The sequence below is a fragment of the Erpetoichthys calabaricus genome, chromosome 18 (assembly GCF_900747795.2).
Source record: "Erpetoichthys calabaricus chromosome 18, fErpCal1.3, whole genome shotgun sequence".
NCBI classification, from domain to species: Eukaryota; Metazoa; Chordata; class Cladistia; order Polypteriformes; family Polypteridae; genus Erpetoichthys; species Erpetoichthys calabaricus.
The window spans coordinates 83,453,142-83,478,802 of record NC_041411.2 but is presented as its reverse complement, the minus strand read 5'-3'; the positions used below and the strand labels follow the sequence as shown (position 1 = coordinate 83,478,802).

Genomic DNA, 25,661 nt, shown 5'->3' with positions numbered 1-25,661 from the left:
CTGGTTTCCCTGCTCTCCCTGGAAACATCCCTCCTCTGTGAATAAACACAGTACCTTTAATAAATCCTTGGCCATCTTGGCATCATTTTGGGTTTAGTGAGATACTGGGTGGTCTGCCACCTTACTGCATTATGTTAAAGTAACTTCACCCTGCACAGTTGGGCAAAGGGGCGTTTTGGGGTAGCAGTGCCCAACAGTCAGGCCCAGTGAATTGCTAAGGTGTGAAGTCTTCTGCTCTGCTGCGGGCACAGGGGTCTCCTGCTGCACCACGTCGTCTGTCATTTGATAAGAAGGATGACTTTGGTGGTGCCACCTGGAATTGTTTAAAAGTAATTTGTCATTCTCAGGCTGGCTTGCATTGTTTCCACATCCGGCCCGGCCTTTACCCCGCACTGGCTGGGCTCATATTCCACAAAAGCAGTGGCGGGTACCCGGGCACCCTGCCAAGGAATGTGTTTATAGTCGAGCGTCGCTGCCTGAAGTGCCTTTCTCTTAGACGTGGCTCTCTTGCTTTCCTACAGGAAGATCTGCCTTCACTGTAAGTGCCCCCGGCAAGAGCATGCAGCGGCAGTGATGCCCCTCGAGATGGAGAAAACGGTCAACAAGCTCATGTATGACTTTCAGCGCAACTCCACCTCGGACGACGACTCGGGCTGCGCATTGGAGGAGTACGCCTGGGTGCCCCCTGGACTCAAGCCAGAACAGGTACCTGCCGAGAGCAACGTGGTGCCCGTGGATGCCAGGGTTTTGGGAGGGGAGAGTTCATGCAGTGCCCACTGAGTCACGGAGGAGCCCGGGATGCTGGGGGGTTTTCTGTAATAAAACCGAGAGAGGCTCACTTGCCAGAGTTCTGCCATTTTTTTGTTTTTCCCCAGTTAGTATGTGAACTGCTAAGGGTGCCCATTTGTGTGCCCTTCCGTTTACTTCCCCTGCTTATCCAGGGCAGAACACAGTATTGAGTTGTCTCCACTTTTGGCTGCCTGAGGAAATGGACAGTGAAGTGAACCCATGTAGAGTCGGCGAGGGCATGGACTGTGACATCTTGTGCCAGTGTCAGAAGGCATCATTACTGTACCATCCCAGTGACTGGCATGTTGTTTGGTCTGTTTTCACTCCTTCCAGTTGTTATTTTTTTTTTTTTAAACACATTTTTATATAAGGGTTGCCTATGGGTGCTGGACACACCCTGGATGTGATGCCAGGCCACTGCAGGGTATCTTGGTTCATTTGGAGCTGCACATGAATGCCAGGTTCCTGTTGTTGTGTAGTGCTAATCACCCCTGCACTTTGCTACCCTGTGCTTTACCCTCTCATTCAAGTTTTTAATTCCTGAACAGGCACACAGTCGGGGGCAGAAGCCTGTGGCGGTGGCACAGGGCACAAGGACCCAACCCAGGACCCTGGTAAGGCACAATTGTACTGGGCTAATCTGGAAATGTACACAGACAGTGTCCAGGCTGGGCATCAAAATCAAACTGGGCTAAACTAATCGTGATGCCCCTTGGCTCCATAAGGAGGCGCTAGCTCAATAGTTTATTGCTTTCTTGTTCTTAAATGGCCTCATAGGTCGAAATCCTGGCCTGGCCGTCGTCTGGATGGGCCACACTGTCACCACTTGTCCATTCAGGTTGAACAACTGGCAACTGTAACTTGGATCCCTGCAATGGACTGGCATCCCATGCACAGTGGGTCTAGCCCTACAGCCAAAGCTCACGTGGTCCTGTAATCGGTAAAGCAGGTTCAGGAAATGCCCACCTGGAAGAATTCTTAAGAGCCGATAACGGCGCAGTGGTTAGTGTTGCTGCCTTGCAGTTCAAATCTTGGTGTGGTCCCCCAGGAGGTCTGATTTCCTCCAGTATCTTGGAGATGTGCATGTTGGGAACACTGGAAGGGTAGATAGTGGGTTTGAACCCAGGACTCTGAAGATTTGAGGTAGTGGCTCTGCTACCCTCTTTATCTAAGCCCTACAACCTTGTGGACCTTGTGATCAATTCCCAGCCTTTGATTCCTGATTCATATGTGTATTGTGGATTTTGCCCGCACTCCTAGGGCTCAGATCTGTGATCTGTACAGCCGTCCATATCTGACCCCTCCATTGCTCTCTAGCCTCTGCCCCCTAGCAGATCAGGTCACCCGGGAGCTTTTCACGCATTCTTGCTGGAGCCAGTGGCCATGGAATGAGTCGGCGTGGCCCCCTAGTGGCTAAGGTGTTGCACAGTTAATGACCGGGCTCCACCACTTAACGGATTGTGGGACCCTCAGCAAGTCAATTAGACCCCCAGACCTTCATCTGTTTATAAGGGCAAGAAAGGTCCAGAAAATGGAAGGACAGAAGGAAGTGTGTTGGGGCTGCCGTCATTTGTTCACCTGCTTTGGCAGGATGGCAGAGCAGCTGGTGTAACTGGCGAGCAGTGTGGTGGCGCAGTGGTTAGTTAGTGTTACTGGGTTTGATTCCTAACCTCCATGGGGTCGCTGTCTCTGTCTGGGTGGACTTTCTAGATTTCTAGCTTTCCCACATCGTGCGTCAGTTTAATTGGTGATAGTGAGTGTGCCCTCTCGTGAACTGGCACCAACTCCAGGGCTGGCTCCTACCTTGCCAAAACAGAGTATTTATTGTGGGGCCAAAGCCTGAATTACGTTAAATGGGTCTGAAAACTGAGGGAAAGGGTCACATGACTGGCAGCACCCCCATCATCTAAAAACCTGACAGATTCTTATGGGTCTCCGTCTTGTGCTCCCAGGTTCACCAGTATTACAACTGCCTCCCCGAAGACAAGGTCCCCTATGTGAACAGCCCAGGCGAGAAGTACAGGATCAAGCAGCTCCTCCATCAGTTACCACCACACGACAACGAGGTGAGTCTTCAGGTCCGAACAGGGCGCGGGCGCCATCTTGTGCTGTGGCAGTCCACTTCATTAACATGGCCGTCTTGATGTGATGTTAAAGACAGGAGGTGTTGGGCAAGCAAGAGGCATGAGAGGGGGTAGAACTGGACATTTAGGAAGGTCCTTAATCATTTAGAGGGGAGCACTAGCTGTGGATCAGAAGGGAAGGAGGCCTTAAATGGAGTTAAACGTGGAAGTGATCTGGAGATGGCAGCTTCAAGCCTTCCCACCTCCTGTCTTGTCTTCACCATGGAGTTGGGAGGAGTGCAGGGCAAGGGTTCAACTCGGATTGAAGTGAGAAGAGTGGTGGTAGGTAAGGGCATTAGACCCCCCTAGTTGACAGACACAGGCAACAGCAGTTAAGAAGGACCTAGTGGCTGGGTGGGGTACAAGTGTTTCCCCTTGATTTTGGTTTCCATGAATTCTTCCTTTAATCATTTGTCATTGTATGTATTATTTATGTAAAAAACCATCTTTATTATCTACTTTGGGTTCACTTGCACCATGAGCGCCTCCTACAGGTTATAATAAGAATAAGTAAAATCAATCAGATATGGTCTTCATTAGGATTCCTTCATGGTGGAGATATGTGAGCTTTACATTTTATATAAATATCCACATTTATAAAAGCATAAGAGACTGTGTGTGTGTCTGTGAATCTGCCTGGTCTCTGTCATTCCAACAGATGACGCATCAGAAACATTAACATTATGTATATGAATCCCATACCAAGTGACATAACAACAGAGACATATGCATTGCATGGTACACTGCAAATGTTAATGCTGAGACGCTGAGGTCCACATCCATTACTTAACATTTCAACCTCTCTGAGAAGGGAAGCACAGCTAGTGTGTGTGTGTGTGTGTGTGTGTATGTATTTATATATAAAAAACCGTAACAAAACGCAAAGGAGTCGATGAATGAAGAGGTTTGGGGCACCATGGTGAACCCCGTAAAACTGGATGAAAGCAAAAGACAAGAAAACCATTTCAGACAGGAGTCAACAAGTAGACTGGCTCAAGTTGGGGGTGCAGCCCAGGCAGGAAGTGGTGGGACCAGAAGGGCGGAGGTCACAGTGATGTCAGAGTTGGTGAGGTCATTCATTTTCTGACCATTACGTAACCGCGTCAACCCCTGGTTCGTTACCAGAGCCCTTGGGCTGTCTGCCATGCAGATGTGTGTGACACTCTAGATATCGATGTGTGTTTGTAGATATTTGAACTTGATAGAACGCTAGACAGACAGACAGTCATTAATGGCGTGGAAGTCGGCAGCTCCTTTTGTTTGCTTATTGTTGCCCTTATTTGGCTGGTGGCTAACTGGCTCAGTTGGCATTTTTGGTGTTCATTAAAAGGTTGTCATCATGTATAAAATGAGAGGATAATGTTGAGGGTTATGGACTATTAATCCCCAAAATATTTAGTCTGGTTTACTTTAGAAACTGAATTAAGTGCCATGTTATTTCTTAGGATTAAACAAATGTCTTATAAAGTACTTCTGTGAAACAAAGACATGCAGCCCGACACCTGCACCATGTTACGCTCTCCTCCAAGACCACCTCTGTTTATTTCCATCTCCACTCCCTTTCCCACTTGCTAATTTCCTTGTTCCACGTTAAAAACGTTTTCATCTGGCTGCATATTTTCTCCCACTAGGTGCGATACTGCAACTCCTTAGACGACGAAGAGAAAAGAGAGCTCAAACTGTTCAGCAACCAGAGGAAGCGCGAGAATCTGGGCCGAGGCAACGTCAGGCCCTTTCCTGTCACCATGACTGGAGCCATCTGCGAACAGGTAACCGGCACTTCTCTTACATTTCTATACATTTGTTGATCTGGCTGATGCTTTTACTCAAATGGATTTGGGGGGCCGTGTCTGTAAAACCAGAATCCTGGCATCATAAGCTATTCCCCTTATGGACACACAGTTCACTAGGTGGCCACACTGCCTTCCCGAGCCACACTAGTCACAGGTATGACTCTGTGTGTGTGTGTGTGTGTGTGTGTGTGTGTGTATATACGGTATACACGTTGGCATTCATGACTATCTGGCAGATGTTTGTGGTGTGCATATATACAGTGGATTTGGAAAATCTTCAGCCCCCTTCACTCTTTGTGTTGGTTTTCCCAACATCAAGCAACACTCCGTTCCCCAGAATGTCAAAGCAAAAACAAGATGTAAATTTTTTTTGCTAATTTAATTATAATAAAAAACATACTGTAAGTATTCAGCCTCTTTATTTTGAGATGCGCCCCTGTGGTCCATTGATTTGATTGCACTGACTTGAGCAGACTCCCAGCTAGAAGGTCCCACAATTGAGCAGAAAACAAGACATGAGGTCTAAGGAGCTGCCTGCAGAGCTCGGAGACAGGACTGGGTGGAGGCCCAGATTTGGGGACGGCTGCAAAATATTCTGCACCTTTTGAAGGTTCCCAGGATCACAGTGGCCTTGATGGACGAAGTTCAGAACCACCAGGGCTCTTCCCAGAACTGTCCACCCGACCAAACTGAGCAATCAGGGAAGAAGGCCCTTTATGAGAGAGGTGACCAAAAGCCTAGTGGACACTTTTTGTCAAGAGAACCTGTGTGGAGATGACAGAAACTTCCAGAAGGATAACCATCACTGCAACACTCCATTCCACTGGTCTGGACCTTATGGCAGAGGCGCAAGAGGACACGTGACCACCCGCTTAGAGTCTGCAATGCAAAAAGGCCCCTAAAGGACTCCAGTATCCTTCAATAAGGGCGCGCACAAAAAGGCGAGCTTCAAAAGGACGACCTCAATTGAGCGAATGTTTTAATATTCTTGCTTTCGCCTTTTTATACGTTCAATCATTGCCTTTATCTAATAAATTTTCTGTAATAATTTTGTTGCGTTTGCCTTTATTCGCTGTGCCCAATTGAGGTCGCCCTTTTGAAGCTCGCCTTTTTGTGCGTGCCCTTATTGAATAGAACCAAGGACTCCGACTATGACTGTGGTCTGATGAAACCAACATTAGCATGATGTCTGGAAGAAATCACCTGTACGATACCACTGCAGTGGTGAAGGATGGTGGTGGCATCAGGGACTGGAAGACTAGACAAGGATGAGTGAAATCTGAACTGAGCAAAGTACGGAGACCTCCTCAATGAAAAGACTGGGCCCAACAGGACAATGCAAAGACAACACAGGAGTGGCTTAGGGAGTGGCCCAGACTTGAACCCAATTGAACATCTCTGGCTGGACCAGTAGACCCCTTCCTGTCCACTGAAGGGTCTCCATCCAGCCTGACAGAACTTGGGAGGATCTGCAGAGAAGGAGGGCAGAAAATCTCCAGATCCAGGAGTGAGAAGCTCGTCATGTCAGACCAAGAAGACTCTGGGGTGGAATCAAGGAAGTCCTGAGGAAGGGGTCTGAATACTTGTGTGTCCATGGCGTCGTTCAGTTTTTTAATTTTTAATAAATCAACAAAAAATCTGAAATCCTGTTTTAATTTTGTCTTGGGGGTACTGAATGTTCTTTGATGTAAAAATAAATAAATAAATAAAAGATTTTGGCACAAGACTGCAAAAATGTGAAAGGGGTCTGCATACCTTCTGAAGGCTTTCTATACTGGGGTGTGTGTGTACATTTGGGTGCGTATTTATATACTGTATGTGCATACGGTATTCTGCGCCGTAATTCTAAATTTTTTTATTTTTATACTGTATTGAGGATTTGTTCTGTTCTGTGTATTGTATTGACCCCCCTTCTCTTTTTGACACCCACTGCACGCGCAACCTACCTGGAAAGGGGTCTCTCTTTGAACTGCCTTTCCGGAGGTTTCTCCCATTTTTCCCTACAAGGTTTTTTTTTTTTGGGAGTTTTTCTTTGCCTTCTTAGAGAGTCGAGGCTGGGGGGCTGTCAAGAGGCAGGGCCTGTTAAAGCCCATTGCGGCACGTCTTGTGTGATTTTGGGCTACACAGAAATAAATTGTATTGTATGTTTCTATGTACATGTAGGAGATATCGGCGTATGTGGACTCGCACACATAAAATGCGTGTGCTGTATGTTTAGAGACAATGCTGTTCTTGACCACATATGGCCCAGTGGTCCTATGAAAGCAGATTTTGAAACAATAAAATGTTTTTATTTATTTATTTTTCTTTGTCATCCTAACTAGTACTCGGCCTGGCTCATGTTTATCATTCCATGGCACCTGAGACACTTTATAGACTTACATTATATAGCACCTTTACTTAAAGACTATCACGTAGCACTTTCCACCTTCTCATGTGACTTTTTGGTCAACCAGGCCAGTGCTGAGTGGAGGGAGAGTATTGCCAGTGACACCCCCTAGTGGTCAGATTTTATGCTGTAAAGCAGGAGGCTCTCATTTCAGTTCTCACTAGTGACTTGTGTGGCTCTTCAGCTGGCAATGCCCGCTGTCTGTGTTTATGGGCATGTTTGCTGTACACATGACGTGCCTCTTGGTATGGTGTTCACTATTAAAGGGGCTCCCCAGTACCTTAGGAGGCCTCATTCAGCCTCCTCTTCTAACTCCTTCTGTGCCCGAGATCGAGTAGCAAAATCCATTTCTCCTCCAGTTGTTGAGCTGTAGAAACAAATGTGCCGTACGTAGAGAGTGCCTTTGCATGGCATTCCCTATGAGAGTAGAGATGTTGCAACAAACGCTCTGTGCCAATGGAGGGTGCTCACTTTGAGAGGCGATATATAAAATGGCCCTTCTAGTCTGATATCTCAGGGCTGTAAAACTCCCAAGAGCAGCAGCTCAGCCCACCACTGATTTAGTGTGTCAAGTCAGTTCAGTGCTCATAAGACAGGCAGGCAGTGTGGTGCAGCACTTGAGGCTGAGGGTTCAAATCCCACAATGGACACCACAGAGTGACCATGAAATATTTAGCCACTTCACCTACCTGAACTCCAATGGCAATGGAAGCAGTTGTAAGTCGTCTTGCGAGTTTCGTTTGGTATTTAGATGGACCCTCACACTGTAAGTCCCTAATTTGTTCAATCGATTTGCTATTACTTTGCCTTACTTAGAGCCTCAATAAATCTGGTGAGTCGGCAGGTTGTTGTTTCCTCACCGGAGCTGCCATTTACATGTCGAGCATAAACGCTTGTAAAGTGCTCACCCAGCTGTAGAAGATAAGCAGCCCCCTAAACTCATGCTGCTCACGTGCCATTGATCAAGAAGATAAATCAATAAGCCGCCTGCTGAGTTGCTTCAGTCATGGATGCAATTTGTTACACTTTTCTCTGCTTCACCAAAAGGTCAGCAGATGATTACGGCTGATATTTGAAAATGTAATTTCTGCCGCACCACCGCCTCTGCCGTATTCTCAAAAACGCAAGAGCCGCTTCCTAAAAGATTGACTCTGAAACAGTCAACTGACAGTCGGCAAATGAGAAAGGCCTGATGGTGTGGACTGCACTGGCCGTCATTTAAAATTCATCATCCCCAAGGGACTGCGGCTCTTAACTCCGAGAGGATAATTAAAAAATGCTATTTACAGGCGGAAAAAGGAGTAGGAGGTGTGCCGGCATGTGGGCTGGGCCTTCATTGTTTATTTCCGATTCTGAGGGATGTTTGGAGTATCCTTAATATTCTTTATTTAAAAAACGCCTTTATCCAAAGTGACTTGGAAAACAAATGGCGTGATTAGAAAGGAGGAGGACATACAGTACGTGGGTATAAATTGCCGCGCGTTGCATAGTCTGGTAAGCCATTCCCTTTGCAGGACAGTCTCAGGGTGTCACTCACGTAACGTACTGAATACCCAGAAAGAGAAAATGAAGACCATGTAGACGTTTATTTTTGTTTTAATGAGAGCGTTAACAATGCTGCAGTGAGACCCCAAGTGAACCACAGTCAAGGAGCCGCGGAGGACGACAGAAGGGCACGGTGAGCCGCCAGGCTGTCAGGTCAGTGGGAGTTCACATGGGACTTGCTGTCTTCAGGAACTCTCCAGGTCACGACCCTCCTCAGCCCGTCCTTGGACTATTTATTTATTTACATTCTGAAGCCGCTTTGTTTCCTATTTAGAATTTGGCTTTCCGATTATTTTTGCTCTGAATTTTGGATGGTGCATTGGGACGTGTTTACTGTGGATGGTCTTTTTAGGGAATTCTTTGATTTTTCGCTCTTTTGAGCTTTCCTTGGTTACTTTTCAATTTTTGTTGTAAACCCTCATTTAGACAATTCCTTTGTTCAGTTTGTGGATGTCTTGGATATTCTCGATCAATTAAAGGCGTTTTTTTATTTTTTAATTTTAAAGCCAATGTCTTCATTTGTGCCCCTGGTAGGCTGAGGTCTCAGGCTGGATTGGCTGGTAAGTCTGGACTTGGATTGCCAGATACCTGAGTAGCCAAAGGGGGACGCATTGAAAGCTTCCCTCAGGGGGTCTCCAAAGCAGTGCTTGAAGTGGAAGCGGTACTGTCCATTTTTGTTAGCTTCTGTGTCCTCCTAGTGCTGTGAAGTTTTCAGCACATACGTTTCTATGTTTGGGGGCTCGCACACTTCTGAGCCCATTGATTCAGGGGGTTCAGCCCATGAGGTGGCAGATAGCCAAGCCCCTTAACCAGAATCACCATATCAGTGTGTACCGGCCCACTGCAAGCCCTGACATTTACTATTAATCTGCAAAAGTCCGGACATTTTCCAGGTTTTTAGGTTTGCCTGCCAGACAGAGGACATGTGGCAGCCATCGCTAGGACAGACCAGTGGAGATCCTGGCCTGCTCTGGTGTCTGTTTGAAGGCCTCCTGCCCTTTTCAATACGGTCCTGACTCCCATCTCATGACAGCGATGTCATTGGGCAGTTGGGTTGTCGCTCATGCCCGGTGTTTATCCGAGATTGTGGATTTCAATTCTTGGCTCTCTTGTTAATGAACTTTCACACATTTTCTTTACTCTGATTTTTCGTTCAAATTTTGGGTTCTGTGAAAGGTGGTTTTTGGACCCCCAGTTTTGATTTTTGCTTTGTTTAAATGACTTTGCCTCTTCTCCTGATCCTTTTTCAATTCCCTAGCAATACATTATTCTGGTAGCATAAGGGCCTGAGCCCTCAGATAATTCACTTCTAGGGCGGCTGTAACACATACAGTACAGGGATTATCGCCCCCTAGTGGCTCTCATTTGTCCACACTGGCACTCTGACAGGATTAGGGTCCGTCACTGTCTAAAGCACTTGATTGGCCTGTCCTTTGTCACCCTGGAGACATCCCTTGGCATTTACACGAATTCCTAAACACCAGAAGACAAAAGTGGAAGACCGGAGCCATGAGTTTGAAGTGGAGGCTGTGATGGCCTAAAAAACGATGAAGGTGCTCAGCGGCCCTCATCACTTGCACTCTTTAACCTTTTAGTACTCCTTTGGTTTGTAGTTCCATTTGGGTCAAAGCGTCAGCTGAGTGATCGTTTTCTGTTGTTCTTGGGAGTTTGCCAGTGGCATCTTTATCTCTAAGACTTGCTCGTCTGTCCTCGATTTCTCTAATTCCTGTTTTCTTCCCCACCCTCTTCTTCCTCTCTGTTTTATTTATTTTTGTTAAACAGTGTGGCGGCCAGATCACTGGAGGTGACATCGCAGTGTTTGCTTCCAGAGCTGGCCATGGTGTCTGCTGGCACCCGCACTGCTTTGTGTGCAGCATCTGTGACGAGCTGCTTGTGGATCTCATTTATTTCTACCAGGATGGCAAGATATTCTGCGGCCGGCATCATGCCGAACGACTGAAGCCCAGATGTGCTGCCTGTGATGAGGTGAGTAGAAATCAACATTTCAGGCTTATGGAAAGATATGAGAAGTTTAAATCAAACTGTGACCTCTGCTGTTTATAATCCCCCCATATGGGATAGAGTCCTGAGCCTAGGGGTCTTAATTTGATTTGTTATTGATCGCCTAGACGATAGACGCACACACACACTGGTTAATGGAGGTTATTTCCAAGATGCTATAAAATGGTATGAGGGTGAGGAGGTGAGGTGGTGGAGGAGTGCCGTCTCACTCTTTAATATAGCAGAGCTAATAAAGGCTGGTGGCTGCTCACACTCGAGGGGCAAAGGGATACGCATTTGTAACGCAGAGTCCTCTTCACGTACCTGACCTCTGAAGCATCAGGCTACGTCCACACTGCTGCAGTTTCGTCTAAAAAACATACACAGTGGTCTCCGTGTTCACCCTTCATCCACACTATCCTGACGCTTTTAACCCTGGAAAACGGAGACTCCAGAGATGTCTGCTTCTGAAAAAGCCCCCTCAGTGTTACTATGTGGTCGGGCAAAAATGTAGACTCTAATCACACTTATTGTGTAGCCCTTCACTGATTGGACCTTTCTCATGACAACGTCTCATTCTCTGTTTGGTCTCCCTGAGGTGGGAAAACATATACAGGTGCTGGTCATAAAATTAGAATATCATGACAAAGTTGATTTATTTCAGTAATTCCGTTCAAAATGTGAAACTTGTATATTAGATTCATTCATTACACACAGACTGATGTATTTCAAATGTTTATTTCTTTTAATGTTGATGATTATAACTGACAACTAATGAAAGTCCCAAATTCAGTATCTCGGAAAATTAGAATATCAATTAAGTCCAATGCAAAAAAAAAGGATTTTTAGAAATGTTGGCCAACTGAAAGGTATGAACATGAAAAGTATGAGCATGTACAGCACTCAATATTTAGTTGGGGCTCCTTTGGCCTGGATTACTGCAGCAATGCGGCGTGGCATGGAGTCGATCAGTCTGTGGCACTGCACAGGTGTTCTGAGAGCCCATGTTGCTCTGATAGTGGCCTTCAGCTCTTCTGAATTGTTGGGTCTGGCGTATTGCATCTTCCTCTTCACAATACCCCATAGATTTTCTATGGGGTTAAGGTCAGGCGAGTTTGCTAGCCAATCAAGAACAGGTCCTTAAACCAGGTACTGGTAGCTTTGGCACTGTGTGCAGGTGCCAGGTCCTGTTGGAAAATGAAATCTGCATCTCCATAAAGTTCGTCAGCAGCAGGAAGCATGAAGTGCACTAAAACTTCCTGGTAGACGGCTGCGTTGACCTTGGACCTCAGAAAACACAATGGACCAACACCAGCAGATGACATGGCACCCCAAACCATCACTGACTGTGGAAACTTTACAGTGGACCTCACGCAACGTGGATTCTGTGCCTCTCCTCTCTTCCTCCAGACTCTGGGACCTTGATTTCCAAAGGAAATGCAAAATTTACTTTCATCAGAGAACATAACTGTGGACCACTCAGCAGCAGTCCAAAGGCGAGACACTTCTGACGCTGTCTCTTGTTCAAGAGTGGCTTGACACAAGGAATGCGACAGCTGAAACCCATGTCTTACATACGTCTGTGCCTGGTGGTTCTTGAAGCACTGACTCCAGCTGCAGTCCACTCTTTGTGAATCTCCCCCACATTTTTGAATGGGTTTTGTTTCCCAATCCTCTCCAGGGTGCGGTTATCCCTATTGCTTGTCCACTTTTTTCTACCACATCTTGTCCTTCCCTTCGCCTCTCTATTAATGTGCTTGGACACAGAGCTCTGTGAACAGCCAGCCTCTTTAGCAATGACCTTTTGTGTCTTGCCCTCCTTGTGCAAGGTGTCAAAGGTCGTCTTTTGGACAACTGTCAAGTCAGCAGTCTTCCCCATGATTGTGTAGCCTACAGAACTCGACTGAGAGACCATTTAAAGGCTTTTGCAGGTGTTTTGAGTTAATTAGCTGATTAGAGTGTGGCACCAGGTGTCTTCAATATTGAACCTTTTCACAATATTCTAATTTTCCGAGATACTGAATTTGGGACTTTCATTAGTTGTCAGTTATAATCATCAACATTAAAAGAAATAAACATTTGAAATACATCAGTCTGTGTGTAATGAATGAATCTAATATACAAGTTTCACTTTTTGAATGGAATTACTGAAATAAATCAACTTTGTCATGATATTCTAATTTTATGACCAGCACCTGTAAATATTTTTATAAAACTCATCTAAATTGCATTTTGTCCAGTTTGGATGTGTTTTGTGATACATTCCTCCTTTGACCATCTGATCTGATTGCCTGCTGATGTGTGCAAGTCCAGTGCAGGCAAACATCTACGTCACATGTGTGTTCGGTCATTGAAGGATCAACGGAGACACTATTGTAAATGATGTGAAAACGTTATTGTGGACGGAGCCTCAGTTTATCTTTGAGACGACTGAATCGTTTGCTAAAATAAATAAGCACACCACACTTGAGTCCAGACCACTAAACACAAAGCATAAATGTCATAAAGTACGTGCAGACTGAAGAATGCTGTGAAAAAAAGGTCTGCCCCTTCCTCATATCCTCTGCCTTTATTTAGTTTATACTAGCCGTCCCCCGCAACTCCGCCCGCTTAGTAGTGAAACAGTAGAAACTTTAAAAATCAATAAAACCAATGGATATCGCTAGCTAAGCGGAGAAAAAGTGCACTCCAAGACAAAGAGGTAGAGTGACTCGAGCAGAGGCTGGCGCGTGCCCGGCTCCCCACTCCTGACGTCACACTGCCCTTCCCCTCGGCCCGCACCCTCCATCTCACTCCTGCAAGCAAAGTGTGACTTTTAGCGCAATGAGAGAAAAATCAACCGGAATGTTCAAGCAAATTATAGAAAAACAACCCGACCTAAATCAGTTAGGTAGTACTCTCGTAAAAAACAGACAGATAGACAGACGTCATATTTTTTTTATTTACGTGTGTGTGTGTGTGTGTGTGTATATATATATATATATATATATATATATATGTATGTATAATTTCATGTCAATTTCCTAATCAGCCGACAGATGGCACTTCCATCCAAACATTCAGAGCGTCAACTGGATGATTACATACATACAAGACTGTAAGGTTGTTACGGTCTGCTGTATATATAAGATTGCATTTTACACAATGAATGGCTTCACATCTTCAGACAAAATGTAATATTTGTGAATGGGAACCTAAGTGAACCAAACATGCAGACTGCCCATCTTTATTCAAAATCATCAGACACTCCTGTCACTCCTGTGAAAAAGTCATTGCCCCCCTAGTTTCACTACTCGGACCATGGCGGTCGCACCTCTAAACCTCGTGTGTCATTTTTCTCCCCACAGATCATTTTTGCAGACGAGTGCACCGAGGCAGAGGGCAGACACTGGCACATGAAGCATTTTTGCTGCTTTGAGTGCGAGACGGTGCTGGGAGGCCAGAGGTACATCATGAAAGAAGGAAGGCCCTACTGCTGCAACTGTTTTGAGTCCCTGTATGCCGAGTACTGTGACGCCTGTGGGGAGCACATAGGTGAGTATGGCCAGGGATGCCACTGTGGGGATGCCAGGTTTGGCATGTGAGGTGCGCATGAAAGCACACGACGACTGATAATGGTGAGAAGGTGCCGAGCGGTACTGTCCCATACCTCCAGGAGTGTGACCGCTGTTATGCATTCATTCACATCAAAAACGAGTTTGCTTCTTTTCTTAAGTAAAAAAGCAGAAGTCGGTAGCTGTTGAAACAAATCGCTGGAGTCTGATGTGCTCGATGTCCGCAGAGTCTGCTGCTGTAACCCTGAATCGACCTGTACATCACTGCATTTTTGTTCATGTGGACATTTCACAGTTGCCTTTTTACGTAAATGTAAATGTGACACAAATGATATCCCATAGTTTCAGACCATGAAGAATTTATTTTTAGTATTTTGTGTCTTCAGTTTGAATATGTTTCTATCTTAGTATTGTCATATTTTGTTGTCATTGTGCCGCCATTTTGTGTGGGTTTAGCGACCTTGTTGTAAGTAAGGTTGTATTGCTGCTACATTGCGATGCTGCTGCGTATCTGATTGAATTTACGTCTATGGCTGAGTTTAAAGAGGAGCCAACTGAGGACCTCGAGGGTAAACAGAAGAAAGTTCAGCTCTGTGGTGTTCAGGTTGGGTGCCAGGACAGAGGTGGCACAGCGTGGCATCCCATGCACTCGTGTAAATTAGTTTGCCCCAATTACATGCGCTGCAGCTTATTTAGTTACAGTACGTCACAATTGTGTCACAGCCGTGTTGGCGAAAGCTGCTATTGGAGGAGACGAGTTAAGTGTCGTTTGGGATTGGCTCAAGGAATCGCACCAGGAGTTTAAAATGGTGCTACAGTCGCTAGTCAGGGGAAGGCAACTGAGTGCCAGTCTCGTTCTCTGCTTGTTTCTGTGTCGGTGGAGGAGCCCCCTGGTCAGAGAAGAAGAAGAGCCCCCCAAAGAATCCGTTAGAGTAGCGGTAGTGCCGCAGAGGCGTACGCCAAGCTGTGATTGAAATGACGGATTCTTTTTATTTTGGAGGATATGTTTCGTGTTGGAGGCTTTCACTAAATTTTTAAGGGAGAAAGAATGGAAGAAGTCTGATCTTTACATCTTTTATATTTGTATTTATTTTTGTACACTGTGACTTTTTGTCATATCAGAGTACTTCTACTGATTTGCGGAATCCTTGCTTGGCACGGAGTTGTGCATTTAGTGGGTACTGGAATTATAAAGTGTTTGTTTTATGTTTTTCAACTAATCCCATTGTCTGTGATTTTTCTCTGCCACCCTGGTTTATGATTGGTACAAGATGCCCAAAGTCATCCATGCTGCAGTTCTTATAGCACAGACCCTCAGAACACAAGCCATGCAGCCGTGAAGACCTTCTACACAATCATAAATATGTGTTAATATTAATGATTAAGAAGTATATAATTATATTACATAAAAACACATGAAAAATACAAATCCAAAAACAACAATGAAAAGGAAAATAAACGTAAGCCAGGAAACCACAAGACCCCCTGCTCTTACCCATTCACCATAGTTTTCAGGCCTGATGTCCTCCAGGGGGATGATAGAAGATGAAACCCCACACTGCCTGCCCCAGGGGATTAATGTGATCTTCCTAAGGTGCGGGCAGCAAGTGTGTCCATGGCGTGGGAAACTAGAGGAGCCCGCGGGCGAGTCTGAAGGGGCTCCCTGCCAGCAGTTTCTGGACCTGCCGGGCACTGCAAACCATCACAATGCAGTAAACATTTCAAACAAAGGGCACCCCTAAATTGAGCCCATCGGGCTCCACAGCAGACACCAATGCGGCCCTTCGGTGACTCGGCCCATCCTGGGGGTCCCGACGCGCTCACTCACTCGCTCTCAATAGACATTTATGAAACACATCGACCTCATTATGGACTTCTGCAGATGACAGCGATCCACACTAAAGGTCTTCCAGCAGCAAATCCGTATCATTCGTAATTTTATATTAAAAGATTATATTTTTTTGTCTACAAGGAGAAATCCCCCTTTTTTTTTATATCTTCTGCATCTTGTTTCAGGCCTGTTTGTTGGAAACATGTGGTGTGACAGCATTTGAAAAATTCACAGTTGTAAATGGCTGGACTGGAAGAAGTGAAAACCTCAGAACAGCATTTGTTAATTACAGCCAAAGCCACAGAAGTGAGTGGAATGGCCGATCAGCCCCAGGGAGAGTAAAACGACTGAAGTGATCCATCTGGTTAAAGGAAGACGCCACCCAGAACGGACATTCTTCTTTTAATCCGTTAGTCACCATACGTTATTTGTAGTCCTGGCTGAGAGGAAATTTGAATCTCGTGTTTTTCAAGGAGATAACAGTTAAGTTCCTGATACAACAAGTTGGAATGGGGAGACGCAAACAACATCAATGAAGTAAACGTCGCGTTACTGGGGCTGCAGAGATGTTAACCCGTGTGTACAGTCGACTAGGGTTGTTACAATACCAAAATTTCAAATTTTGATACGACACAAAGAAAAGTACTGAAATTGAATACAATGTTTGATACCCAATGCAGTATATAATGTAACTCAGTAAAAATAAATTGTAATTGTGAACAAATTAAAATCTTTACATTAATGATGACAGCCAATAGAAACTTTGACCCTTAATGCACAGGACTCATTAAGTGCAGTAGTAGTCAGCAGTCTCACCGTAGACCAGAATGCACCTTACGGGCCACCCCAGAAGCTCCTGGTCCCGTCTACCTGCAGATGTCATCTCGTATGAGCGAGTTGGTTTATCTAACATTTTGAAGAAACTGCAACACAACAGGGTCGCCATCAGAGTGAGCAAAATCATCAAATCACCAGCAGTGCCATGCTGAGCCGCGCTGTTCGTGACGCACCTCAAAAGAAAACGCTCCGTGCCACTGCATTCACACGGACCCCCTCTGTGAAGCGGCCACCACAGCAGGGCAAATCCAGTCAGCTGTCTCTTTAGTCACCATCCCATAATTGAGTTTCTACTGTAATGCACAGAGTATACGAGCACACGGAGGAGTAGCGCCACTGTTCATGCAAATGAGCACTGAAAGGGTATAGAGCCTTACATTATCCAGAAAATGTGATGAGAAAGAATTTCAAAATCATACATAATAAAATAAAATAAAAGGAAACCCAACGTACTACAGCCACACACTCTGAGGTGAGGTTTTAAAAACCGAGGGACAGACAGAGCCGTACTGCCGAAGAGCTGGTGCTCCTCAATCAACAGAGCAGAAGTAAAGTGAGGTGCAGGTGAAAATAATTATAGACCCTCACTTTAATGTGTTAAACGTTTACCTGACCTCAAAAAAGGTAGAAAAACAACAAACGTCACATCACAACCACAAATGACGCCATTTACAGGCTGACAGCGATTTACAGTTGTATAATTTAGAAATAAAGATGCTATAAGACAGGGGGCTGCAGCTCCAGCCTGGCCCATTGGTGGACTGGAAGGCTCAACTGTGAAATGCCACAGCGAACTCGTAACGTAGGCTCGGTGTGTGGACAGACGGCTGTATTGAAGCACCGACAGTCAATCCTAACACTGTTTTGATACCACCCTACAGTCGACTTGTGCTGTGCTTGGTTTATGACTCACTGTAAGAAGAGAACCGCTGAAACACGAGAGCTGAATCCATTTTTCCTTATGTTGTACCTTTTCTGCTTTTTTGGGGATTTTGTTGTAAGTAGAAATTTAGTTTTTGTTGTTCAAAACTCCAATCTGTACACCTATTAAAGATGGCGGCACATTCTTTGACGTATCCATTTTTCTGATCAAAGATAACTTTTTTTTAAATAACAAAGATTAAAAAGGCCAACAGACCAGGGGCCGAGTGCTTTTTTGACCTTCTGTAACAACCGACTCCTTTTCTCAGACTGGCCACCACACTACCAAGACTTTTGCTTTGGCTAGGCTTAGGACTTTCAAGACGATAACAAGCCACCCAACACAACGAAATAACAAGCAAATAGTAGACAGAAATGTAAAATCAAATGCAGTTATATTTTAAGTGATTATTATATAAGCACACAAGGACAGACGAATACTTAATAACATGTAAGTGCACACAAATCACCCCAATGACACCCGTGAATATGTATGTATGTGTATATATATATATATATATATATATATATATATATATATATATATATATATATATATATATATATAAATATTATATACACGAGTGCAGAGATATTCAACAGTAATACTACTTACGTTGCCCCTAAACAATAAACAAATTCTCACAGCACATTAACACAAACACAGATTGATAATAAACAGGAGATGAAATGTATACGATAAGCGAGTCCCGAAGCTGTACAGTCCGGCGGATGTAGACGACTGGCTTCCTCCCGACAATACAAAAACGACCTCCCCGTATGTGTGTTCAGCAGTGGTTGGAGTGAATCCAAACCCGGGGTTTCTCTGTATAGGTTGCCGTAAATGTTGATCCGGATATTGAAAAAAGCAAGTGATGGAATGGCACAATATACGGGATGACAGGTGGAAACGACTGTAAATGATGGCTCCTTCCTTCTCACCATCTTCGTTTTCTTTCTTTCTTTCTCTCCTCGCTCCCCTTTCCTTTACGCTCCTCTAGTTTAAATAATGACAGTCCCGGATGTAACTGGTGGAAAACAACAGGGTAATTTCCGTCTCGGGGTGCGGCCTCCCTCCATCATCCTTCCCCTTTTATCTTACGTTGATACACACATAGCACAGAAAACGTACGATGAAAACAAAACACACTCGGCAGAGACAAAAAACAAATACTTCTTGTTCTGTAGCCCTGCTACGCTTTGAGTAACGTTTTGGTGGTCTTGTCTTTTGTTTAAGTGCTTTCTTCGGTTTCCTTCTTTCTACAAAAGAACAGAGAGGCTTTGTAATATTTATGATTGGGGGAAAGAAACATCGTAAAAGTGCAGGCTATGATCGTTACTGGAAAGTCAAAATATACTGTCGACAAAACCTAAACAAGAGACGGGAAATGGTAGTTTAAAAAACTCCGGGCTTAAAGATCAGGAAGTAGAAGAGTCAAAAGTAGCAAACGCACAGCAGAGTGTCATCAAGCAGGAGTGAACTTCAATTGTGACCCTTTACCCTGCTGCAGTGACTCCCCTGGCATCTTGGCGATGGGACTCGTGAAATGGCAGCACTCTACAAACAAGGTGTCGTCAGAACTGTACGTAGCTCTCCATTCTTAGAACTTGAAGGAAATGCAAAATGGCTGCAAAAAAACACGTAATAAAAAAAAAATGAATACGGAATAAACTCCAGACAAGTCTCCAACCCCTGCCTGATAAACGACTGGCGGTTTCCACTTCCATAGGAAGTGACCCTCTGCCTCAGATCTTTACACCACGAGGAGCTCATAGCTCTGATTAGTTTCGGTTTTGCATGCTGAACGTTCTAGTGAGGACAAGTCAAGTTTATCGTCACATGTCCATAGTAATGTCAGTAACCCTAATCATGTTCTTTGGATTTTTCATCTCCTCCCACAGGTATTGACCAAGGCCAGATGACCTACGACGGACAGCACTGGCACGCTACAGAGAGCTGCTTCTGCTGTGCACGGTGCAAGAAGTCGCTCTTGGGCCGCCCGTTCCTCCCCAAGCAAGGCCAGATCTTCTGCTCCAGAGCCTGCAGTGTTGGAGATGACCCCAATGGCTCCGACTCCTCCGACTCGGCCTTCCAGAGCGCCAGATCACGGGAGTCCCGCCGAAGTGCTAAAATTGGTAAAAACAGCTGCAAATCTGAGCCCAGGCCCTCGGCGTCCATGCTGGCGGCTTCAAACCGGTTCTCGACTGATGTAGACCCCCTGTCGCTGCAGATGGATTTGCTAAGCCTTTCAAGTAAAGCCCCCAGCCTGAACCGTGAGCAACAGGTATGGAAGAGCCGAGACGAGCTCTACCAGTTTGGGAATGCAAACGAGCAATCGCAGAGTCCGCTGCAGCTCCTGAGCCAGTGCAACGTCCGAACTTCGTACAATCCCGGGCAGAGTGCTGGGGTGCAGCCTGAAGCCTGGCTTAAAGAGCCGAGTTCGAAGAGGGTCTCCATGCCGGCAATGAAGGGCCACTCTGAAGGCTGGCTTCACGAAAATCAAGAGGAATACTTTCCACCCAAGCTGGTGGCTCAGAGCAGTTTTAACGACAACGCAAATCCTGGGTTTTCAGAGAAAAGAACCGTGAGCCTGCATCGCTACGAGCGAGACCGGGACGTCCTCCCTCAGCAGTGCCGCACTAGGAATCCCATCAACGGGCTCAGCTTTACCGAGGAGCTCACGCCAATGGCACAGTCTCCGCAAGGCTCCATGGAATCCCTCACGCTGTCCAACATCACAGGTGTGTACTTATTGGGGACTTGAGCTTGGGGGTCCTAAATGAACAAAAATGACAATCCTGACTAATACTAACGTAAGGCACATGGAGTCTCGGGAAGGCAGCAGAATCGAATTCAAGTGAAAAGAGCGTTCTTATCATAGACCGTATCATACTCTTCCTCCTCTGACTCCCAGTCACCTTGTAGCTTTGTTCTGCTCATCACGCCCCCTTCACCATTACCTAATGCCCATCACCTGACTGAAACTCGCCAGCATCACTCCTTACCCTGCGCAGGTGTCTGAGACCCGTTGATCGATTCCCACCAGCGGACCCAGTTAAGTAAATGATTTCCTGTGGCACAAACATCCCTCGAGGCCAGAGGTCTGCATCTGGAGGCCAATGGCGCTGTTTCTGGTAGACCACACTTTCCTTGGCTTGTCGTCACCTGTCCATGGAGGCAGAGGCCCACGGCCTGTCCTGCGTCCTGGCGTGGTGAAGGCCTCAGTAGCTGCAGTTCTTAAAACAATGGCCTGTTTAGCCTTCCCAAAGTTCACCGTGTCCTTGACTGAAGTTTGTTAAGCTTAGCGGCAACATGTTGGTGGTTTGCAGCTGCGAAGAGGAAAATAATAAAATAAGTAAGTAGCCGAGGGCTTTTTATGGTTTAAGCCTTACTGTACTAGCGTGCATTACCACTATATAATTACGTACTTTCAAGTATGCTTATGATTCTCTTTGAATATGTGCAAATCATACCAAGAATATTCTTTTCTGCACTAAACACGTGTGCGGTCATTTAGCTCCTGCCACGAATCGTGACATGTGACGGTCTAAACTGTCGGACGGAAAACACAAAGGTTCACATAACGGTGGTGTACACGCTGGAGATGCTCCTGGCTTGTTGAGTTGTGTAAAAGTGTTATTTCATGTTTTTATGCAGAATGGAGAGAAAAACGTTTATGATATGATAGACGCCAAAAACAACCAATGCGGTACAACGACAAGTGACATGAAAAACGACATACAAAACGGAAAAAAATGGTGATACTCGTGTCACATAATCCACATCTGTCTTAAACCAGGGGTCCCCAACTCCAGTCCTGGTGGGCCGCAGTGGCTGCAGGTTTCCATTCTAACCCTTCTCTTAATTAGTGACCAAATTGTGCTGCTAATTAACTCTTTGCCTTCATTTTAATTGATGCACATTTTAACACTCAGGCCCCTGAATTAGCAACCAAACAATATTAAGACACAAAATGAACCAACAACCTGCGTCTATCACACCATAACTGAAAATAAAGAAAGGTGGAGGCCTCAGTAACGTTCATCTGCTCAGGTCCACAAAACATTTTGACAGTCAGCGCTCTTAAAAAAGAAAATGTCTGCAATGGCAAAAAGAGCGAGCGCCACAGAATGAAATAACGAGTTTAATTAGCAACTAAGAAACAGAATGACGTGAAGTCCTCTGTTGGCTCACTTCACATCAAATTTATGTTTAGGTGCCGTTTAAGGAGAAAAGAATCAATTCAGCGGTCAGAGTCTCAAGAAAATAAAGGGAAACAGTGAATTGGCAGCAAAAACTGGTCACTAATTAAGAAAAGGGTTCGAATGAAAACCTGCAGCCACTGCGGCCCACCAGGACTCGAGTTGGGGACCCCCATCTTTAAAACATTCAAAACACTTTTTTTTTTTTTTTTTTTTTCCTTCTCTTAAAATATTTTTCAATAGATGATTCCGGAATGATCAGTGCAGATCACTAACAGCAAAGTAAAGCCTCATGGGAGTTGGAGTTTGAATTTAAGCTCCGCCTCCCCCCCCTTTCTCATTCGTTGGTGAAGAGTCATGGCTTAAATTCAAAAAGTGCCCCCTCCCCTCCGACACCACTAGCATATCTAATGAAGTGCAGGGGACAGTTGGCCCCACCCACAAGATACACTGGCCTGGACACACAAAGCTAATCAAATAAAACAATGGAAGTAAATGACAGGAGTAACGACGTTAACATGGATAAAACAAAGACCTCAAATAGGAATCGGCACCCCAGCCGAGACGAGACGTAAGAAATGATCACGAAAGGACATCGGAAAGATGAAGTGACACTTAAGGACGTCACAGCGTGTGACTTCACTATATTTGCCAGGTTCTACATCTCTGAATAAATGCCAAACACTCACAAGGTGGCCATAGTAGGGCGAGGCCTTCAGAAGCCGACCTGAACCTCCGCACCCATCTGATTGATGAGGATGATGATGATGGCTTTGTTTAGCTTTTGTAACCAAAGAATTGTGACTCGCCGCCATTTTGTTCTGAGCTCCCCGCTTGTGCCACTCAGTTGTGTCACCTTCTCCTGTCACACCTGTCCTGATGTTTACTCCCATTATGTTGAGCGCCTTTGTAAGTTGCTTTGGATAAAAGCATCTGCTAAGCAAATCAATGCAAATGTCAATAGCGGGACTGTCAGGTCTAGAGGGTGGGATGATGTCATTAAGGAGGTTACTAGAATGTTCCGTTATAATGCGCCCTGATGGGTGCCCTGCTAGTCCATAGGGGGTCACGTGCTGGTGGGCTGCACCTGGCGTGCTGTGCTCAGTTTCAGTCTCTGAGCCGAGGGGATTGGAGGACTGGGGGGGTTTGAGCTCTGCGCTCACTTTAAGCACACGGAGATTAAGAGGGGACACCACTGAAGTGTTGAACATTATGAGGGGTGCGAGGCTGTTACCTTACAGTAAAGTGACTATGACGCAGGGCACAGCTGGAAGCCGAAGGGCAGACTTTGCATTTTAACGTACACACAAACATTAGGGGGGCTTTCTTCACGCTGCAGACACCTGGATTAAGCCACCACATCGTGTGGTCAGCAGTGGGACCCTCAAAACTCGGCTTGAGTGGCAAGCCTGTTGGGCGCAGTGGCCTGATCTCATCAAAATGTTTAAAACTCTGTCTGGCCTGCTCCTGTGCCAGCGGGGCACCCTCTCTACCAGCCAGCCACTCACCCTTCACTCATTCAAAGCGCCCGCCGCCACACACGCCTCGGCCACACAAAGCGGGCATTGGGCTGAATTGCAAGTGCCCACTTACGGCGGCTGGAGAGCCGAGGAGGGCGGCCCTGCGTTTGGTGGCAGAGACCCCACCGTGCCACTCCTCTGAGTCTGTTTGGTGCGATACAGATTGGGGTGGCCGTTGCCGGCAGTGCGCACGTCCCGGCTGAGTACCCGATGTTTGCTTTCAGGCTGTCGAGTGAAACAGAATGTTGTTTGTCATGTTAGGTTTTATAACTGGACTCCTCACGGCTCTGCCAGCAGACGTTTGCTGCGACGCCCCGCGGCCCACAAGCTGCTCGTCTGCTGTGTATGGAAATCATTCAACTAAGCCGGACCTGTCGACGAGCCACACGTACCGAGACCCCTGCACTTTCTGCACACTTGACTGGCTTGTAGATGACGTCAGCCCATCAGTCCACACTCAGTAACCCAGAATGTCAAAGTGACGGACAACACGTCACCTGAAAGGCCTGCAAAAGGATTCCGAGCCTTTGCTGTGGCCCACCACGTTGTCCTCAGGTGCCTCCCATTTGCTTTAATTCTCCTTGAGATGTGCGGAGAACTTGAGTGGAGCCCACCTGTGACAAACTGAATGGACTGGACATCCCTGAGAAAGGCCCACAATTCACACTGCTGATCAGGAGACCAGAAACCAAACCATGAAGTCCAAGGAAAGACCTCGGAGATCAGATGATGGCGAGGGGATCAAACCGTCTGTGAAGCTTTGGCCGTTTCCAGCGCCACAGTGCCCTTCAGAACTGTCAAATGGAAGACGTTTGGAACCACCAGAGTTGGCCGTCCAGCTAAAGAAAGGCCTTGGTCAGGGAGGTGACCAAGAACCCAGTGGTCACTCTAACAGAACTTCTTAGGTCCTCTGCTGAAATTAGAGAGCCTGTCTGAAGGACGGCCATCTTGGCAGCACTCCGTCAGTCGGGAGTTTATAGTAGTGGGCTGGACTGGCACTACTTCTGTAAAAGGCATTTAGAGGGCATGAGGACAACGGTCCTCTGGTCTCCCGAGACAAAAACTGAACTCTGGGCAGAACTCCAAGCACCGGGTCTGCTGAAGACCACCCACTGCTCGTCACCTGCCCAACTGCCATCCCTGCGGTGAAGCATCAAGCTATGGGGACTGACTGGTCAGAACTCCAGGACTGGGGAATGCAGCCAAACACCAAGAGAAGAAGAACCTGCTGCAGAGGGCACAGCACCCCAGACTGGGCGCCACTTCAGTGACCTAAAGCAGACAACGCTGGAGTGGCTTCAGGACAAATCTCCAAGTGTCCTTAAATGTCCCCGACGTAAACTCCATCGAAGGTCTGTGGCGAGGCCTGAAGATGGATGGCTGTCAAAACTAACAAGAGCTTGAGAGGATCTGCCAGGAAGAAGGAGTGCAAAGCTGGTAGAGACTGCGGCAAGACAACCTAAAGGGGCTTCTACAAAGTGACCAATTAGGGGTCTAAATACTTCTAGAGGATGACAGATTTCAAGTTCTGATGACTTTGTAAACCTTTCTGGTCACTTTGTCATTCTGGGCTTTTGCGTGTAGGTTGATGGGCAAAACTGGCAAACAGATCCATTTCAAATGCAAACTGCAACACAATAAAGTGGGCAGAAACTGAGGGGGTCTCAATACTTTCTGATTCCGCTGAAAGCCTGTCAATGGCAGGCTGTAGTTTATCATTTTTTTGCTTTGTGCCATCCATGTTTATGACGAGCTGGAGGATAAGTGAAGTTTAGTTCTATTACTACGTTAAAGATGGCGGGCATTTCATAAAGCCAACAAGGGCAGAGGAGGGCGATCAGCGAAAGACAGAGGGTGACTGGGAGAAAAGGGGGCCGAGGCTGACTGGCAAGGGTGGCGACTTGTTTCATGTTGGACAGCAGAGCTCGCCGTACGCAGGACCCTAATTTAACTTCGCCGTAAAGTGTCAGAACATGGCATGGCCGCCGTCATCAGAGGGAAACTCCTGTCTGTGTTTGGTCAGTGGAGACCACCCTGCACCTGTCATCAGTGGTGACGACCATTCTGAGCCGCCAGGCAGCGTCTGTAATTTACAAATGCAGCAGGTGGGAGCCGGTCAGCTGTGCAGTGCCCACCCTGGATGGGACCGCCGGCC

At 46.2% G+C, this 25,661-nt stretch overlaps 1 protein-coding gene across 3 annotated transcripts in view; it reads left to right on the top strand.

Annotated features, from left to right (window-relative positions):
* Positions 1-25,661, top strand: part of prickle2b (prickle homolog 2b) — a 155,926-nt gene that overhangs the window by 121,968 nt on the left and 8,297 nt on the right. For 2 of the 3 annotated variants that reach the window (XM_051921199.1, XM_051921200.1), the window contains 6 exons: positions 522-705; positions 2,742-2,855; positions 4,544-4,681; positions 10,422-10,625; positions 13,988-14,174; positions 19,686-20,525. In XM_051921199.1, the coding sequence (XP_051777159.1) occupies positions 522-705; positions 2,742-2,855; positions 4,544-4,681; positions 10,422-10,625; positions 13,988-14,174; positions 19,686-20,525 (1,667 nt within the window). The remainder of the gene's footprint in view (positions 1-521; positions 706-2,741; positions 2,856-4,543; positions 4,682-10,421; positions 10,626-13,987; positions 14,175-19,685; positions 20,526-25,661) is intronic. The other variant, XM_051921201.1, reaches the window with a different exon arrangement.